This window comes from Lepus europaeus, chromosome 20, assembly GCF_033115175.1.
Source record: "Lepus europaeus isolate LE1 chromosome 20, mLepTim1.pri, whole genome shotgun sequence".
NCBI classification, from domain to species: domain Eukaryota; kingdom Metazoa; phylum Chordata; class Mammalia; order Lagomorpha; family Leporidae; genus Lepus; species Lepus europaeus.
The window spans coordinates 11,683,881-11,702,752 of record NC_084846.1 but is presented as its reverse complement, the minus strand read 5'-3'; the positions used below and the strand labels follow the sequence as shown (position 1 = coordinate 11,702,752).

Below are 18,872 nucleotides of genomic sequence, written 5' to 3'. Positions count from 1 at the left end.
CTGAGCTTTTAAGGGACACACCTGAGTCGGTGAGGAGCATGCAGTCGTAAGATTTCTGTCATCATCTTTGCTGTCTGTAAGTTGGGGACTTAGCAGGTACCAGAGCTCGGAGGCTGGCTCTGCAGGTGGAGGCAGCTGACAGATGCCATGGAGCTTGTGGGAGGCATAGATAGCCAAGAGCCTGTTGGTCTCAGTGTCAGGAGGCACAGCCACCCACCAGCCTCACACCGTGTCCCACTTGGTGGGGTTTTTTTTGTTTGTTTTTTGTTTTGTTTTTGGTTTTGGTTTTTTAGGGTGTATTTTATTAATTTGAAAGACAGAAGTCTTACATCTGCTGGTTCAGCAGTCCCCAAATGACTGCAACAGCCAGAGCTGAGCCGATCAGGAGCTAGGAGCTTCTTCCGGTCTCCCACGTGGGTGCAGGGACCAAAACACCTGGGCCATCTTCCACTGCTTTCCCAGGCCATAGCAGAGGGAGCTGCCAGGATTCAAACCTACGCCCATATGGGAAGCTGGCATTGCAGGCCAGGGCTTTAACCTGCTATGCCACAGTGCCAGCTCCCATTCTATGGTTCTGTTTTTCTGCACACATGCGCACCTCATTTGAGATTTTTGCATTTGCTTTTCTTTGTTAGCATTTCATCACATTTCCCTTGCCACAAAGTCTAGAAGTGTATGGAGTAGGGACTGCAAACCGTGACCCTTGGGATAGTTTTATTGGCACACTGCCAGGCTCATCTGTTACAAGATTGTGTGTGGCTGCTTTTGTGGTGTGGTGATGGCAGAATGAGGTGCTTGGACTCACTCTGTCTTGCACAGCTGACAGTGTCTGTTTCTTGGTTGTCTTCTGTAAGACAAATTAGCCTAGCCTGAACTCAGGGCATTTTAGATTCTTGAACCCATCTGCCCAGATTAGACCATCAGCATGTAACCCATTTCTAACAGTGGACCGTTTCCTTGTGCCTGAGCTGCTGCAGGTGTTTCCCATGCCACCAGTTGGAGAGGCAAGACCCTGTAATCAGGAGCTAGAGCTGGGGTCCAGCCCAGGCACTGTGAGGTACGGCAAGGCATCCTGCACCAGCAGAACTGCCAGGCTAAACACCTGCGCCTCAGTACTGCTGATTTAATTGGCCTGCTGTTTGGTTTCTACAGCAGAGGAACTGGAATTCTGATTGTTGGGCTTGTGGCCTGCCTAGGTCTGGCTTCTGGTCCTTGTCCTGGCTGCAAGGTCCTTGTTGGCTCATGTCCCCTCCAGTGGGGGACAGAGAGCTTGAGTATGTTTCGTGTTCCCCTAGCAGGAAGGCTTGCTCATCTGCCTTGGCTCGCCTGGCTGAAGGCAAGCTGCAGGGTCTGTGGTCCTGCAGAGTCTCAGGTGCTGGGGCCCTGCTTGGCAGGGTGTGTACAAGCTACGCAAAGGAGGATTAAGGCCTCTCAGAGCTGCCTCGGCACACAGCCACTGGCCCAGCTCCAGGCCGTACAGTCTGGTGACACGACAGCGCTGTTCTCACCAGCTGCCTGAGCTGGTCAGATGGAAAAGTAATCCTGTTTGTGCCTCGCCACTGACATAGATTGCACAATTAAACGAGGCCGTCGTCATGAATGTGAAGTAGCTGCTGCTCTGTGCCCAGGAGGAGAAGCAGGCCTGCTATATCAGATTACCATGGTCAAGGACAGACCAAGACCCACTGCAGACTGGCCAGTGTTGAGAGATGGCCAGGGTGATTGTGTGTGTGTGTATGTCTCTCTCCCTCCACGGTCACGGTCCCGCTCTTGCTTCTGACCAGTGATGCTTTGTACAAGAGTCTTGCCTTGCTGGGGAGGTGACCTCCTGTCTTAAAGATACATGTAGCTGTGAATTTGTAATTTCGTGATAGATGGGCGGTCAGCTGGCACCTGCAGTCGCTTTGCTCGGCATGAGACAAGGTCAAGCCCCATCTTCTCGGGCCTCTTGCGCTTGGGAAGCATACATTACAACATGCACCCTGTGGTTCAGCATTTCACTTCAAGTGGGCTGCAGCTCAGCTCTGAATTCTTTGCAAAGTTGGAATTGTTTAGAAGTTGCACTACTAGAAGGCAGGTGGCCCAGGTGATGTTCAGCAGCTTCTGCACTGCACATAGGCCTGCCAGGGCCTATGCCCCTCATGGTGGTCAACCCCATGCCTTCTGGGCAGAGGCAGCTGCGAAACAGCACTTGAAGTTCACAGCTGCTGCAAGTGACCTCCTGCCTCGCAGGCCACCACCTGCTATGCTGCTCTGTTGCCGTGGGGATGATGATGATGATGCCACTGCTTCCACAGACCGCTCTGTAGGTTAACCAGGCCCCATACACATCAGATGCTTGTGTAGAATGTCAGCCCAGGGAGTGGCCAGTACCGTGCTGGTGAGCTTTCGTAGGCCCAGTGCAGATGTGTGGGGGCAGCTGGCTTAAGGCTCTAAACAGGTCTCTGTTTGTCAGGAGAGCTGTTGGTTTGGCCCTCCCTGAGTCTGTGCCCTCTCCTCCCACCCTTCTTTCTCTATTCTCTGCCTGGTTTCCTGACTGTTCTGGGGGCAGGTTTCTGTTGATGAGTCAGCTCAGAACAGAGCTCATCCAGACCCCTGAAAAGCCATGTCAGGATAGCAGTCGGAGGGGCGACAGAGGGCTTGCTGTCACCTGCTTTCCAAGTAGGAGCCCCATCCTTGCAGAAAATGCTGGAACTTCACTGAACTTATTTGAGATGTGTTTGAAATAAAATGTTCCATATCTTTCATTTCTAATATGGATTGTTGGCTGGTTGACTAATAAGAATGTCAAAGGAAATGAAAGTATTTTATGTAGAAAGATGAAAGATACTACAGTTGTGTTATCCTCAGAGGTCTCTCAGATCCCCTGGGTGAGACAATATCCTTGAAAGCAAGCATGTTTCATCAGAGGTCTGTGAAATTAGGGACCGTTAATATTTTACCTTCATCAGACCAAAAGTTCCCAAACAGGAGGTTCAAAATACCCCTAAGTGTCTGTTTTTTCATGATGCTCTGAGGCCAGAGGAAATACCCAGCAGTTTTAGTGGGTAGTTAGGTACAAGTTTTTGTCTCAACCACTGTGTTACTATTTTAAAGAAATAAAACATGTCAGTTAAAAGGACAAATTTGTTTTTGAAAGATTTATTTGATTGAATGGCAGAGAAGGCAGAGTTACAGAGAAATCTTCCATCCTCTGGTCCACTCCCCAAATAGCTGCAGCAGTCAGGGCTGCGCCAGGCCAAAGCCAAGAGTTTCTTCCATGTCTCCCATGTGGGCACAGTAGCCTGAGTACTTGGGCCATCTGCTGCTGCTTTCCCAGGGGCATTAGCAGGGAGCTGGATTGGAAATGGAGCAGCCAGGAATCAAACCAGTACCCATATAGGATGCTGGCTTTGCAGGTGGTGGTTTAACCACTGCACCATAGTGCTGGCCTCAGGAAAAATAATCTTTAAAAAAAAAAAAAGAAGAAGATTAATTTATTTGAAAGGCAGAGTTAACAGAAGAGGCAGAGAGAGAGAGAGAGAGAAGAGAGAGAGATGTCTTCCATCTGCTGGTTCACTCTCAAAATGGCTGAAACAGCCAGAGCAGAGCTGATCCAAAGGCAGGACCCAGGACCTCCTTCCAGGTCTCCCATGCAGGTACAGGGGCCCAAGCACTTGGGCCATGTTCTACTGCTTTTCCAGGCGATAGCAGAGAGCTGGATTGGAAGTGGAGCAGCCGGGTCTTGAACCTGTGCCCATATGGGACATCAGCACTATAAGCGGTGGCTTTACCAGCTACGCCACAGTGCTGGCCCCTAGATAAATATTCTTGTTTTATTCTTAGATAACTGTGGTTAATTATTTAAAAAAAAAAATCTATTTTACTTGAAAGTCAGAATTAAAGAGAGTCAGAGGCAGAGAGAGAAGTCTTCCATCTACTAGTTCACTCCCCAAATGGCCAAAACAGCCGCAGCTGAGCCGATCCAAAGGCAGGAACCAGGCGCTTCCTCTGGGTCTTCCAAGTGGGTGCAGGGGCCCAAGGATTTGGGCCATCTTCTACTACTTTTCCAGGCTATAACAGAGCTGGATCAGAAGTGGAGAGGCCAGGACTCAAACCTGCACCCATATGGGATGCCAGCACTGAAGGCGATGGCTTTACTCGCTGCAGCGCAGCACCAGCCCCTATGGTTACTTCTTAATGGGACACATGTCCCTGCGCTCAGGTAGGACACCACCACTTGGATTTTCTGTTCACGTTGATTTTTTATTAGTATTTGCTTTTGTATTGCGCTGCTACTGAGCAGTGAGCTTTGCAAGCTGCGGTGTTGTTGAAGGGAGTAGAGCACTGTCTGACGGACAGCTGTCAGTCGCAGGTAGTGTCTGCCAGTGGCTCTGGTTTATCATGGCATCCTGGAACACATGGGCTCTCAGTTCGGAAATCATGGAACTCCCTGGCTTTCGTTTCTCCTTCTTCCCCCTCTAAACTGTTGGGAACAGGTAACTCTTAACCTAGGGAATGGTGGCTTCCACCTCTTGGCCACATGTCAGCAGGAAATTCATTGGAGAGGGAGGAGCATTTTTCAGTCTTTTAGGTTGTGGTTGTAGACGGGATGGGGTCTGGTCTGTCATGCACACCCCATCTACTCTCCTTTTGCTCTGCATATGTGCATTACCCCTCTTCTCTGCAGAACTGTCTCACCCCTCACCCCCAGGTCTAGTTGATCGTCCCTGCAGAGCAGCACAGGGTAGCCTCTCCCTGTCCGTGGCCAGAGCAGCCCTCCCCTTCTTTGTTGTTCTTTGTTGTTTCCCCCAAGTATGGTTTTGCTTGATCATTCAGGAGAATATCAGGTCAGCTGAGCCCGGCCCGCCCGGAGCTCAGACAGGACACATTGCTGAGTCTTGGAGTCACCACACCGTGTGTGCCAGGGTATGGGCTGCTTTCCTCTTGCACGGCTCTGAGGCTGAGCTGGAAGCCCCTGGATGGTGAGCAGGGAAGCACCAGATGTTGTGGGGCCTCGTGTCGTGTCCGTATGTGTCCTGGCAGCGGGTGTAGCAAGAGAAAGGCTTAGGGCAGTGTGGTATGGTGGTGGCCCCTGTGGAAAGATTTACCCAAGGAGGCTGGCCTGAGTGGCTTTGTGCCTTTGAATAGACCAACTCAGTAGTGCCTATTCCTTAGCCCACAGCAAACAGAAAGTTCTGGCTTGTTCTCACACACTCCCTGCACCATAGGTAGTATGAGTGGGTTCTTGACGTTTTCCAAGGTTTCATTTTCCTGAGGTGATGGGAAGGCTGAGTGCGAGAGGTAGGCTGTGAGACCACAGCATTGTGCTGGGTCAGAGTGTGGCCTTGAGGCATGGGGACTGCCCAGGTCCACAGTGGATGTAGGCCATGGGTGGCACCTGTCACTCTTGGCCCTTCCCATGTCAAACCTTCCCATCTGGACTGCCATCCCCAGCAGTTTGTTACCAACTTAAACTGTCCAGGAACCAGAGACCGGGTCCCGGGGCCCTGTGGCTGCTCAGACTTGGGCTCCACCTCCTGAGTGAGTGGCTTCTTTCTGCCTTAGTTTCTCATCTGTGAAGCGAGGATGGGGTCGGAAGCAATATTGGCATTGTTGGGAGCATCTGGATGTTGTCATGCATTAGATGTCAGCCGGCTGCCTGGAAAAGGCGATCTGTAGTTTGTAAAGGCTTAAACAACTAAGAGCAGGCAAAGTTCGAGAGAACGGTTTTCTTTAGGAAACCTTGGCTTACCTTTGAGCAGAGGGTTCTGCTTCCTTGACTCAGGAGGGGCTGTCTGCGCCTGTTGTGAAGGAGAGGAAAGTTTTCAGGGCTGCTTCCTCTTGGGGAGACGAGCCTCACTGGGGCCCAGCAGCCCGTGTCCCATTCCATGCCCTAGGGCTGCTCTTGACTGAACACACAGTGGTCCCTGCTCACCCGATGGGTGTTGGGTGTGCACTGCATCAGCACCTTAGACATGCCTTCTCAAACCCCGCTGCATAACCCTGGCTCAAGCTTCTCCAGCGGTGAGGCCTCGCCTCCTCCGCTCAGAACAGGGTCCTCTTGTTGTACCCTCATCCCCTTCCATCAGTTGTGCTATGAGAGCCTCCCCAGCAGACACCAGGTATCCTGAAGCCCCACGATGCACTTCCTTCCCCGACCATGGTGCTGTTCCTCCAGTGTTTCCCGAGTGGTGTAGCGTGTCCTCTGTCTCTGTGCCTGGGCCAGAGGCTCCTGGTGCGTGGTTCTTGTCTCACTGGTCCCTGCCTCCACTGCTCTCCTGGAGGCACTCGCCACGCCTCTCCTCTTACCCCTCCGGACTTGAGTTTTGTGTACTTGGAAAGAATTTCACTTACCTGTTTCTTCTCTCATTCTGGAAGTATCATTTGAAGAGCAAGTTTGTGTGTGTATTTTATTTATTTATTGGAAAGGCAGAGAGAGAGAGATTTTCCATGAGCTCTGCTGTTCCGAAGCCAGGAGCTTCTTGCAGGTCTCCCACACGGGTGCAGAGTCCCAAGGACTTGGGCCATCTTCTGCTTTCCTAGGCCATAGCAGAGAGCTTGATCAGAAGTGAAGCAGCCAGGATGCAAACCAGTGCCCATATTGGATGCCGGCACAGCAGATGGCGGCTTTACCCTCTATGCTACAGCACTGGCTCCTTTTTATTCTTTTTTAAATAGTATACTTTTTAAAAAGAAATGCTTGTTTTCTTCTACTTGAAAGGCAGCATGACACAGATCTTCCATCTGCTGGTTCACTCCCCAGATGCTCAGGCTGAAGCCAGGAGCCCAGAACCCCAACCTGGTCTCCTGTGTGAGTGGCAGAGGCCTACACACTTGAGCCATCACCTTCTTCCTCCCAGAAGCAGAGAAGCAGGGACGCCACCCCAAACTCTGATAGCGGATGTGTTCTTAATCTGCTGTGCCACAGTGCCTGCCCCATGCAGTACCCTTAGCTTGAAAGCTACACATGAATTAAGCCCCATAAGAACAAAGGGATGTTGTTAAATTCTACAGATAATATAGTTTGCTAACATCTGTAAACCATGACCTTTTTTACTAGCTCCAAACTTGGACTCTACACATAAATATCAGAACCTGAGTGAGTGACTTCACTTGCTCCCTAGTGGCCCCAGGAACCCGGTTCTGCAGAGCTTCCCACATCCCCAGCCAGGTTCTGTTCTGTCACTTGAGGTAGCTGAAGACCCTGCATCTCTGAGGTCCTACCTGTTGGCTCTCACTCACTTAAGAGCTTGGAGAAACCCTGTTCTGTCTTGCTGCTCATTTCAGGAATGAAGGTGGCATGTCCTCTGGGCAAGGCTGTGTGCATAGCCACATGCAGCTTCTGGAACATGGCCTCTGTCCAGCTCCTCCCTGGTTAGTAGCTGTGTGCTCTTGGCTGGAGGCCCTAGATCTCTCGTCTCTCTGTGTTCTTGATGCCTCTGACTTTCTCTCCGGCTTCTGGGAGTGCTCTCTTCCTGGTTGGTCGGTCTGGCTGCCTCCTGTCCATGGGCTGTGTTTCCTCAGACCTTTGCTTTCTGGAGCCCACACTGTTTTTTTCAGGCTTCTGTCCCAACCTGAGCTGCCATCACATAGCCCACACCCTCCTCCTGTGCCTGTGTCTCCCCACCAGCAACATCTCCATCCCGGCTGCTGTGCCGTGGTTCATGCTGCAGGCACTTCTGAGACCACATGGCAGTCAGCCCTGGCGACACTTGTCCCATCAGTCCCCCAGTGGCGTGAGGGAGTGTCTTAGGCAGCCCCATCCAGTGAGACATGGCTTCAGCTCTGCCAAGCCCACCCAGAACCCCCTACTGGGTTTTTCTGAGTTGGGCCTCTCCCAGGAAGACCACGTCTTCCACAGAGGTCGCCATCCCTTCTGTTCTCGGGTGCCAGGAGTTACCCTGGGAGGGTGCAGATTCTGAGTTCCAGGCTGGCAACCTGGTCCCGGCCAGGCTCCACTAAACAGTGTGGAGCAGTGGATGTCCCTACACAGGTGGCACAAGCGTGTTTCCTTCCACAGTGCAGTCGTCTCCCGTGAGCCAGAGGACTGATGAGTGATTCAGGTTTACCTTCCCTCTCTGAATAGGTGAAAAGCACTCTTAAGTCTCTCTTCTGTTCAGTGAGAAAGAGTAAAAAGGAGAGCAGACACAAAGTGTCCTCAGGCCAAGTCCATGAGCTCCAATGTGCAGTGTGTGTATCACTGCCAGTCACTCCCCTCCCCCCTTCTGAGTTGGCTTTGTTCCCGGCCACCTTGAAAATCTTATACGAGATGGCCTTGGACTGCTCCCATGTGGGTCCCCTCCCTGTGGCAGCCTGCTAGTGCAGTGCTTTCTCCAGCAGGGTGCTGGCTGTACCTCCAGTCAGCCAGAGTGTCACGGGAGGAAGAAGCTGTCTTTCTGGGAAGGTTAGTGTTCCTAGTCCTTTGTCAGCGCTCAGATCCATGCCACAGCTGGGACCTGTGCGTGGGTCAGCCGTTCTTGCTACAGTGGACCAGGAGGTTCAGCTGTCCGTGGCTCCAGGATGATGGAGACAGAGTTGCTTCATGTAATTAGTGTCCCCAACCCTGCCCTGGTGCTTTTAAAATACGGTAATTTGTAAAGCTGTGGGAACCTGGGTCTAGATGACACTTGCACTGAATTATAACGTAATTCATCAGCAGCTGGGGTGCCTGGTTTGGGCTGGGCAAAAAGCCGCAGCTCGACCCACAAAATGCACTCCCGCGTGCCAGCTCTGACGGAGCCAGCCAACTTGCCTTGTCTCTTCTTGTCCCCTCTGCCTCCCAGACTGCTGTGGTTCAAAAACCTGCCCCGTGTTCCTCAACTCTTGCCTAACTTTTTCCTAGGTTTTTTACAATAGTGATGCTTGTTGGATGTGGCAGCTCCCCGCTTACAGAGATTTTTTTTTTTTTTTTTCTCCCCTTGGGATTGGGCCTGAAGTTGGCCAGACTCTTTGCCTTGCCAATAGAAAAGTGTCATAAGCAGGACGTATGCAGGAAGTTGGCAAATAGCTAGTCCGTACTTGAGCAGATACTTTTTCCCATTACTGAAGTGTGGGGACTTTTGGGCCCCATAAGGGATGGGCTGCTGTGTTTCTGGAGGGCAGTTTGGCAATAGAAACATAGAAACCCCAGTCTGAGGTTATGTATGCCTGCAGGGGGTGCAGTGTTAGTGTGGCCCTCAGCAGGGAAGGGAGGGCACCGCCAGACCAGGAGTTTGAGGCAGGCACTGCTGCTGGGAGGAGAGGGGGGTGCTGTGTAGTTGCCAGGGGAGGTGCCCTTTGTAGTTAATAAAACAGTAGGTTAAGAATGGATTTATTTTTCTGTTATTAGCAGTAACCTTGTGGGATCTCTTTGATCAGCAGCAGACATGCATTATTTAAACAACGGAGAAAATGCTCCTAAGTTAACGGGAGGCCATGGCCTTGAGCCCTTGGCAGCACACTGCGTGGTCATTGGAGGTGGGCAGGCACCACCTCCTGCCCCACGGCCCTTGTGAGCCACGGGGGCGAATGAGGGCTTGGTTGTATGCCATGTCTGGAGGCTTGCAGATTCTCTTTAGCACACAGGAAGTGTCGCATCAGAGGTCGCAGGTGGGAGAGGGGATGGGGAGACGTGTGGAATGTGCTTTACTGTACCTCCTTCCTGAGAGGCTCCGTGGTGCCCAGAGCCCCTGCCAAGTCCTGGTCCACCCTCAGCCCTTGCCCTACCTCTCGCCTTTGGTGTGGGAACTCTCTTCCCTGCTGAGTGGCAAATCTTTGAGAGCAGGCGCTCAGGCCCCTTTAGTTGGTGCATCGAGTGACATTCCCTGACCTGAGCAGCCACCCGCAGGGCCTTCAGTCCTTGGAGGCTGCAGCCTGTGGGGACACCATCACGAGACGCGCCTGTTTGCTGGGTGGTCTCTAATGGGGACTTTCTCTTCCCTTGTAGAGTGCCCAGTGAAGAATGTGATGGGATCACTAGCATGTCTGCGGAGAGCGGCCCTGGGACGAGATTGAGAAATCCGCCAGTAATGGGGGATGGACTGGAAACCTCCCAAATGTCTACAACGCAGGCCCAGGCCCAACCCCAGCCAGCCAACACAGCCAGCACCAACCCCCCGCCCCCAGAGACCTCCAACCCCAACAAGCCCAAGAGGCAGACCAACCAGCTGCAATACCTGCTCAGAGTGGTGCTCAAGACGCTATGGAAGCATCAGTTTGCGTGGCCTTTCCAGCAGCCTGTGGACGCCGTCAAGCTGAACCTCCCTGTGAGTAACCTGGGCAGGACCCAGGGCCTGCAACCTCATGGCTCCTCTGTGTGTTTCCTGCAGACTCAGGGGGAAGGGTGCAGAGAGGTCTATCAGGACCCAGCTTTGAGTGCCAGCACTCAGCCCCACGAGGCCCTTGCTACATCCTGACAGACAGAGATGGGGAAGAAGAAAGAAGGAGCCCAGTGTCTTAGACATCGGGCTCCTGGAGAAAATGTGTAGAAGCTGAAACGAGGGGGAAGGGTTACCTAGAGCTCTTTGATGGTCCTGGCTCCCCTCCTCTTCAGCTGTGGCGGACCTGTAGGCCCTGTAGAAGTAGCTGTGCTCAGTCAGACCGTGGTGGAGGGAGTCTGGTCTGCTCCAGTAGAGGTTGCCGTTATCACCCAGAACACCAGGTAGGAAAGGAGAGTGGATTTTTTTTTTTTTTAATTAAAAAAAAAAAATCTTACTTAGATCTTAGAGAAACAGATCTCTCATGTGCTGGTTCACTATCCAAAAACCTACAATGGCTGCGACTGAAGCTGGGAGCACAATCGAGGTTGTAGGTCACGTGGGTGGCAGGAAACCAACTACTTTGTGCTATGACGGTCTGCACTGGCAGGGAGCTGGAGCTGGAAATCAAACCCATGCCCTTGTATACGGGACTTGGTGTCTTTTTTATTATTATTATTGATTTATTTTTATGTGTTTGGAAGAGAGAAATCTTCCATTCACTGGTTCACTCCACAGCAGCTGGGGCTAGGCCAGGCTGAAGCCAGAAGAGTCTTGCACATGGATGGCAGGTGCCCAAATACTTGAGGCTTCAGTGCTGCCTCCTAAGATGCATTAGCAGGAAGTGGAGGAACCAGGACTTGATCTCAGGCACGCTGATATGGGATGTGGGTGTCGAAAGCAGCAGTTTAATCTGTGATGCACAACCCCGACTTAAATGTCTTCACTGTTGGGCTACACTCCTGCTCCAAGGGAAGTAAGATTATCCCCCAGGGAGCAAGCACGTGGAGATGGCCTTGACCAGAGGAAAGGCAGGTTGAGCAAGGCTGTTCTTGTTCTTTTTCATCCCTGCTTCTCTCGGCTTTCTCTAGAGAATTCTCCCTTGTTTGCATTCTAAGCAGGCAACTCTGTAAGTACAGCTCGGCCTCAGGGAGCAGGCAGAATAGATGTTTGCTTTCTTTTCTTCCACCTTCAAGGGCTGATTGTCTTTAAATTGCCTCTGGTGTGTGCCAGGTGCTGTACCCCTCTCCAGTGGGTGAATTAAGTGGTTATAGCCACTGACCCAGGCTGTGTCTGGAGTGCTGGCACTGCTTCTGAGGCAGAGTGACCCACCCTCTGCCACATTCACGCTTCCTGGCTGGTGGAAGCTAGAAGGGGGTCCCGTAGGTCTGAGTAATAAACTGGCTCAAGAAAAAGGCCAGAGGCAGAAGAGAGGCCAAGGAGTGTCAGCAACTGACTGTGGAGATCTGGGTCACTCAGGGGAGTTTGCGGTATTTGTCTTGAGCTGTACAGGGTCCACATTCAAAAGTAATGCTCTTGGAGCAAGTGCAAGGGGCTAGGAGAGCAGGAGCTGAGGAGTGGGAACAGGGGCCCCTTGCACCCTTTTTTCAATGATAGTTGTGGGGGACACAAAACAGCACCAGGAGGATTCACCAGCAAGCGCAGTCCCCAGATTCCCATGTCATAGCCTACAGGGAGATCAAACGTGAAGAGCCCAGCCTGACATCCTGCTGGCCTTTAAGAGGGTGCTGCTGACCTTAGGAGTTGTGACACAGAAGTAGAAGCCAGATTGGCAGCAGTGTGGTGAGAAGGTGAGGATGTGAGACACTCATTTCAAGAAACTTGGCTTTGAAGGGGAAATGGAAGAGGGGTTAGTTTGCTAGAGGAAAACTCAGAAGGGACAGACCCAGAGGGCTAGGAGGGAGGTGAGGACAAAGGAGAAAGAGGGGACTGAGGGACTGCAGATCTCCAGGAAGTCGGGGTGGTGAATGAGGCCACAGAGAGCGGGAGGCTGGGCTCTGACCAGCAGGACGTTCCTGCTCCAGGCAGGGTGTGCATCTGCCTGTCTCTGACTTTTGATGTCACCCTAAGCAGTGCCTTTCAAGAGGACCTGTGTTGCTGTGGAAGGTGGTCTTGGGCACTGGGTATGGGCTGCCCCAGATAGGCTGCTCAGCTGGAGGCACTGTAGCACTAAAGCCCTGTTACCTGAGTGCCACTTCTCCTCCAGGAGATGTTGGTAGGGTCCACCAAAAAGGTATTTCTTCTTTTTTGGTGTTCTGAAGATCTTCCAGCTTCAGCCTATATGTTGGTTTCTTGCCACTCTTCTGTTTGTCCTTAAGCCTCTTCCACCCTGCCCAGTTCCAGCATGAAACAGCACTCTGCACAGAGCTCTTCGCGGTAGGGGATAAGCTCGCTTTCCACTGCAGCCACATCTGTCTAGGCTTGGCTGTCTTAGGGAAGGAACTCAGATATAATGTGGCATAGGAAGTTGGGGTGAATGCCCCCTCTTGGCCTTCTGCCCACGGTGCCGAGGCATGCGAGGGCGCTCTTACCAGGGCGCTGCTTTTGTTCCTTTCTCGTAGGTGTCAGGAACCGCTCAAAACCCACAGCCACCTTGGTGCCTGCCTTTCCAGTGCCAACCACCACTGTTCCCGGGCAGGACCTCAGAGGGCTCGCTGAGGGCAGTTTGTTCTCTCCTCCTGCAACAGCTTCCTTGCCCGTGGCTTGCCCTCCTGCCATTGGGATCCAGCTTAATTACAAGCTTAAATCTGGGTGGCCCAGACCTCAGAGAAAGTTCTTGGTGGGTCTGGCCCAATGGCCTGGGCCACTGAGGGCTCGCTGTCTGTGGGCAGCCCTGCCCTCTCCCCGCAGTCACCCTCTCACTTGGCATCTTTACATGCTGCTCGTTCTGTCCCCAGATTCCTCCTGTGGTTTTTAAAATCAAACGTTTGAGAATAGGTTCACGTCTGGGGTGAAGTCTTGATGGTGCTGCAGAGTTTGCCGTGGCGGGCTCTGAGACACTCGGAGCTCCTGTCTGGTATCTTCTCTGGGCTTGGAGGGCGAAATCTGAAGGTTTGTGGACAAGGTCATGGGATCTTGGCACTGACCGTGGTGGCTGAGAGTTGACCTAGTCAGTCGTTCAGGCACGAGCAGTCTTGAGTTGCAGGCTGTGTGTAAGTCCCATGAAATTGAATGAGAGTGGAAGTTCATGTTTGGCAGTGTTGTTTGTGGCAGGAAGTGAGGAGTGTGGTTGTTCTGGGTGGGCTGGAACACTAGCACCATGGGAATTTGCATTTCATGGACATTTAAAACTTCAAATGGCGGGGGACAGTTTAGGGCCTGCTGTGGGTGGTTTTACAGTTAGGAACTGCTTTTTATAAGGCTGCTTCTCCTATTATTAATTAAAAACAAAAGGATCTGTTAACATCAAAAGGAAAGACACAAAGTCCTATAAAGACAATATGTTCTGAGAGAGCAGTGGGCGTGTTTTACCTCTGAGTTGCCACCTTCCTCGGCCCACTTGAGGCCACAGACACCATGGAAGAAGGTTGGTCTGAACTGTGGCTCCTCGTTGAGCAGGACTGTGCGCGTGACCCATGGGCCCAGCCAGCCAGCCCCACGTGGGGCGGCTGCGGTGACTCTGGCTTGTTCTGTCTGCTCTCCAGGATTACTATAAGATCATTAAAACGCCTATGGATATGGGAACAATAAAGAAGCGCTTGGAAAACAACTATTACTGGAATGCTCAGGAATGTATCCAGGACTTCAACACTATGTTTACAAATTGTTACATCTATAACAAGGTGAGACCCAGAGGCTGCTGCCCGGCTGCCCTGGGGGTGACAGCTGGAGAGGTAACAGGATTTGTGGTTCTGCCGGGACTGGGTGTGTTTGTTGTGGGAAGGAGGGGTGCCAGCCACAGTGAAGCACAGGCAGTCCTGTGAGCAGTGCTCCCCAGTTCTTGAGCACGGCTCTAAGCAGAGGTGTGAGGATAGTAGTGACTCCTGGCAGAGCCCCGTAGAGGGTGCCAGGTGTCAGCCAAAAGCCTACTGGGACAGAAACCTGGATACCACACAAGGCAGGAGGCGAGGCCCAGGAGCACAGCTGCTCCGTGGGTCCCAGGCTGCTGGGACTGTGGACATGACCACTGACAGCTCTTCCACAGAGTCAGGTTGCTCCGTGATCATATCTGTAAACTGGAAGGTCCCCTTCTGACTCCATAGCCAAACCTTTTGGGTTGGCTGTGCCATGAAGCCGGGTCACTTATTTCTAGTTCAGACCCCAGATGTGATTAAAATCAACCCTTTCAAATAGAACGACTGTGGAAGGAGACACTATACAGAACTCTGCCGGTGTAGTGGGTAGAACTGCCCAGAAGAGACAGGCAGGTGAGTGTCTGGAGGTTCACTGTGTTTTGTGAAGTCTCAGCCCTCACCATGTACACTCTGAAGCACAGTGGAGATCAGGCCCTCCCTTTACTGCTAAGTGCAGGAGCCCCATGCTCTGCATGAGGTGGCATAAGCCATGGGAGCCAGGCCTCCCCAATCCCCGCTGAGAGTTGGAGAGTGTCGTTGGTGCCCCACTGGAGTCCCTGGCAGGACAGTGCTGCATATCCAAGTATTCCAGAGAGGTCAGATTGTGTCACAGGAGGGCCCCTGTCACTTACTGCCTGAGCATGGTTGACGGTTAAAGCATTAGGATGGTTTTCAGATAGGCCAGAGCTCAGAAGTCAAGGGCGGGGGAAGGGTAGATGGGCAGGTAGACAGGTGAAGACTCAGAACTCCTCTCCAGAGTTCTTCCCCTGGAAGCATAACTGTTTGGTCCCTTGGGATTCAGATGGAAGAGGGAGCCTGAATGAATGTGCTCCACTTTGGGGCAGGGGTGGCCCAGGATGTCCTGTGTTGCAGAGGTCAGGGAGGGCGTCCTGACTCTGTCCGCCGTTACCTCCTCCAGCCTGGAGATGACATAGTCTTAATGGCAGAAGCTCTGGAGAAGCTCTTCTTGCAAAAAATCAATGAGCTCCCAACGGAGGAAACTGAGATCATGATCGTCCAGGCAAAAGGAAGAGGACGTGGGAGGAAAGAAGCAGGTAGGCGCTGAGCTGGCAGCGGCCTGGCCTTGGGTCTCCCCAGTCCCTGCCCCCTTTGCAGGTTTGGGGACAGTCTGGGAGTGGCAGGAGCTTGGCAGTGGTTGTGTATCATTGCCGTGTTGTGTCTCCCCCACCTGGAAATGATTGGGCCCTGCCTGCTCTGGGGTGGTTGGTCGACTTCAGTTAATTTACCTCACAGTGCCATAGATGGTCTTTCCTTTTCCATTTTAGAGTAAAAAAATTAATCTGACCAACAGCAATTTTGACTAATAGTCCATCCTCCAGCCTTGGGGTTTGCAGTTGGAATGGCCTTGGTGTACATTTGTTGTGGCCATGCCTGCTTTGGATGAAACGCAGCCACCTGAAGTCCAGGTCTCCTCTGCTGTCTCTGTGTCATGGTGTGTCACACATGCACGCACGCACACATGACTCAGGAGGCTCTGAACAGAGTTGCCCACTCCAGGGAAGGTCTCTGAAGAAAGTTCTGACGGCTGCCTTCTGTGCTGCAGGAGGCCAACACTGGCCGGCAGACCCTGGCTGTGAGTTCTTGCTTCTCTGAGGTGCAGCCTTTCATCCGGCCTCCCACCCTGCTCTGAAGTGGTGGCACCAGAGGCAGCCTAGGTCATCACCGGCCAGTCATAGTGATCAAGTCATGTCCCTCATCTTCCTGTGAGGACCTCGGTGCTCCCTCAAGCCCCCTGCTGTGACCAGGGATCTGGTGTGCACATTGGGCATCTCTTCCAGTTCCAGAAACCCCAGAGTAATGCTTCGGGGAGCAGAACTTGACTCAGCAGAACCTTGTTCTTCATGGGAACCTGGGCACTGCCCCAGTACAGCTCACAGATGAAGATGGCTTCTGTGGGTCCTTGCATGTCTGTCACTTTTCATGACCACCAACGTGCAGGCCATCCAGGTCACGCCCTAGGCTCCATTTCCATGGCCCACCTGCTCATTTTTGGAGCTGGTTGTGCAGGCCCTGGGACTCTGTTCAGGCTCAGTGCACAGCTGCAGGGAGGCTGCCTGCACCGGTCGCAGAGGACAGCAGCTATCCGGCCGTCCACTATGGCTCCCAGAGATTGGGGTCTGGGGCCTAGCCAGTTTCCAGAAACCTTGGCCAGAGCAGTCGGTCTGTTGCCAGAAGTACTTACTCAGAAGACAGCACTTCTGGGAACGAGGGCAGCTCTGGCCGAAACCTCCAAGGATCCGTTTTCCACTCCATATTCTTGGTGCTAACTCTGGGTGTGTGCTCCCGCTCTTTCAGCCTAGGCTCCCACAGGGGTCTTTGTGCCTAGATACCCCAGGAATCCTGAAGTGCAGTGCACTCCCTGTTCTGTGAGCCTGGGGCGGGTGGACGGCTTTGGCGCCAGGAAGGCAGAGGTGTGCTGGCGTACTGTCTCCTAGGTGACAGCGCCCCCACAAGGTCAGCCAGCACAGTGTGTCAGCACTGCCTCTTAACTCCCTGTCCTTCTTATAATTGGTAGCGACGGCAAAACCCGGCGTCTCCGCGGTACCAAACACAGCTCAAGCATCAACTCCTCCGCAGACCCAGACCCCTCAGCAGAACCCTCCGCCTGTGCCGGCCACGCCTCACCCCTTTCCTGCTGTCACCCCAGACCTCATCGTGCAGACCCCCGTCATGACAGTGGTGCCTCCCCAGCCGCTGCAGACGCCCCCACCGGTGCCCCCCCAGCCACCACCCCCGCCCGCTCCGGTCCCCCAGCCTGTGCAGAGCCACCCGCCCATCATTGCGGCCACCCCACAGCCTGTGAAGGTGAGCATCCTGGGTGCAGCTGGCCACCACCAGGGTCCAGGGCGGGGCTTGCAGAAGACAGGCGGCCCGTCATCCAGTGCTTTCCACGCAGCCTGTCCTGGGTCCCGCCCTGGCAGGTGTTTCTGGGGCGTGTCTGTGTGTGTCACATTCCAGAGGTGGCCACCCTGCTGTCTCAAAGATCCTGTGATTGTATTATATTTCCCAGTGCATTCCTGCCCCCTCCCTGGTTGCAGTTTAGACTGTGCAGGCCTCTGCATGGCCTCTGAATGTGCCGCCCTGAGCACTCTGGGAGAGCTCCCTGGCAACACGCGGCACAGGGGTTCCAAGGACCTCTGGCCTCCATGGAGCGTGTCTTCCTGCCAGTGCCAGATCCTGTCCCGGTTGCAGCACACAGGGTGGGGCAGGCTGTCCTCCTGGTCCATGGTCCTTCATTTGAGCCCCAGGTCCTGCAGGTACAGGGACTAGAGACAGGGCCTCGCTTTGAGGGCGGGCGACCTCTGACTCTGCCACTGTGCCTGTGCTCTCGGCAGACAAAGAAGGGGGTGAAGAGGAAAGCAGACACCACCACCCCCACCACCATCGACTCCCTTCATGAGCCACCCTCGCTACCCCCGGAGCCCAAGACCACCAAGCTGGGCCCCCGGCGAGAGAGCAGCCGGCCTGTGAAGCCCCCAAAGAAGGACGTGCCGGACTCCCAACAGCACCCGGCACCAGAGAAGAGCAGCAAAGTCTCGGAGCAGCTCAAGTGCTGCAGCGGCATCCTCAAGGAGATGTTTGCCAAGAAGCATGCTGCCTACGCCTGGCCCTTCTACAAGCCCGTGGACGTGGAGGCCCTGGGCCTGCACGACTACTGCGACATCATCAAACACCCCATGGACATGAGCACAATCAAGGTGAGCAGAGGCCCCTGGAGGGAGAGGTGGGTAGGACACGGGTGCCTCCAGAGCTCCTTGTTCTCCCAGACCAGTTCCCAGGCTCCCCAGAACAACCCAGCGCCCCCTGCTGGGCTTTGTGAGGACAGCTTGGAGACGGTGTCTGGCCCTCGGGGACCCTGATACTCCAGAGGAGTTTGGCAGCTGGTGACATGCCTGTCTCTGTGGTGGATGTGGCCTTGCTGTGTCTGTGTGGAAGGCATACTACTGGCATTTTCACTGTCAGTTTTGAGGCCTTTCTGGATTTGTTTAAGACTCTTTGCAGTCTTCTGGGCGTGGAGTAAGTCTGCCCAAGTCCAGTACAGAGACAGGCTGTTCCTGTGACCAGTTCTCTGCTCTGTGTCACCAAGATGAGTGTGCACCAGGTCACCTGGGCCCTTGTTTCCCTCTGGTGTAAGCTCTGCTGCCTTTGTGGAGTGTGTGTCCGCTTGCCCTTTAGCCAGTCACTACAACCAGGTGGGTGGGCTTGGGACACTAGCACAACAGTTCTCAGACCTGAGGCTTGCTGGTGAGTGATCTCCTGGTCTGCCTCATTCCGAGAACTGGGGGGATGACCTGTCCTGTGCAGCCCTGCCATCTCCACGCTGAGGCTAACTGGGACCTGTGTTATTTTTCCAGTCTAAACTGGAGGCCCGTGAGTACCGAGACGCTCAGGAATTTGGTGCTGATGTCCGATTGATGTTCTCCAACTGCTACAAGTACAACCCTCCTGACCACGAGGTGGTGGCAATGGCCCGAAAGCTCCAGGTGAGGCCTGGGGAGGGTACGGGCAAGCCTCTCTGGGCCACAGCGGATTCTGGTTCTGTCAGTTGGCCTGGCCACGTGGCTTTGGGAGTCCTGGGTGGTGCGCACAAGGATGGGGG

At 53.5% G+C, this 18,872-nt stretch overlaps 1 protein-coding gene across 5 annotated transcripts in view; it reads left to right on the top strand.

Annotated features, from left to right (window-relative positions):
• Positions 1-18,872, top strand: part of BRD4 (bromodomain containing 4) — an 80,068-nt gene that overhangs the window by 40,520 nt on the left and 20,676 nt on the right. For all 5 annotated transcript variants that reach the window (XM_062178790.1, XM_062178788.1, XM_062178787.1 and 2 more), the window contains 6 exons: positions 9,908-10,226; positions 13,883-14,020; positions 15,171-15,306; positions 16,788-17,077; positions 17,608-17,970; positions 18,628-18,756. In XM_062178790.1, the coding sequence (XP_062034774.1) occupies positions 9,942-10,226; positions 13,883-14,020; positions 15,171-15,306; positions 16,788-17,077; positions 17,608-17,970; positions 18,628-18,756 (1,341 nt within the window). In that variant the 5' untranslated portion in view covers positions 9,908-9,941. Of the gene's footprint in view, positions 1-9,907; positions 10,227-13,882; positions 14,021-15,170; positions 15,307-16,787; positions 17,078-17,607; positions 17,971-18,627; positions 18,757-18,872 lie in introns of those variants that run through there.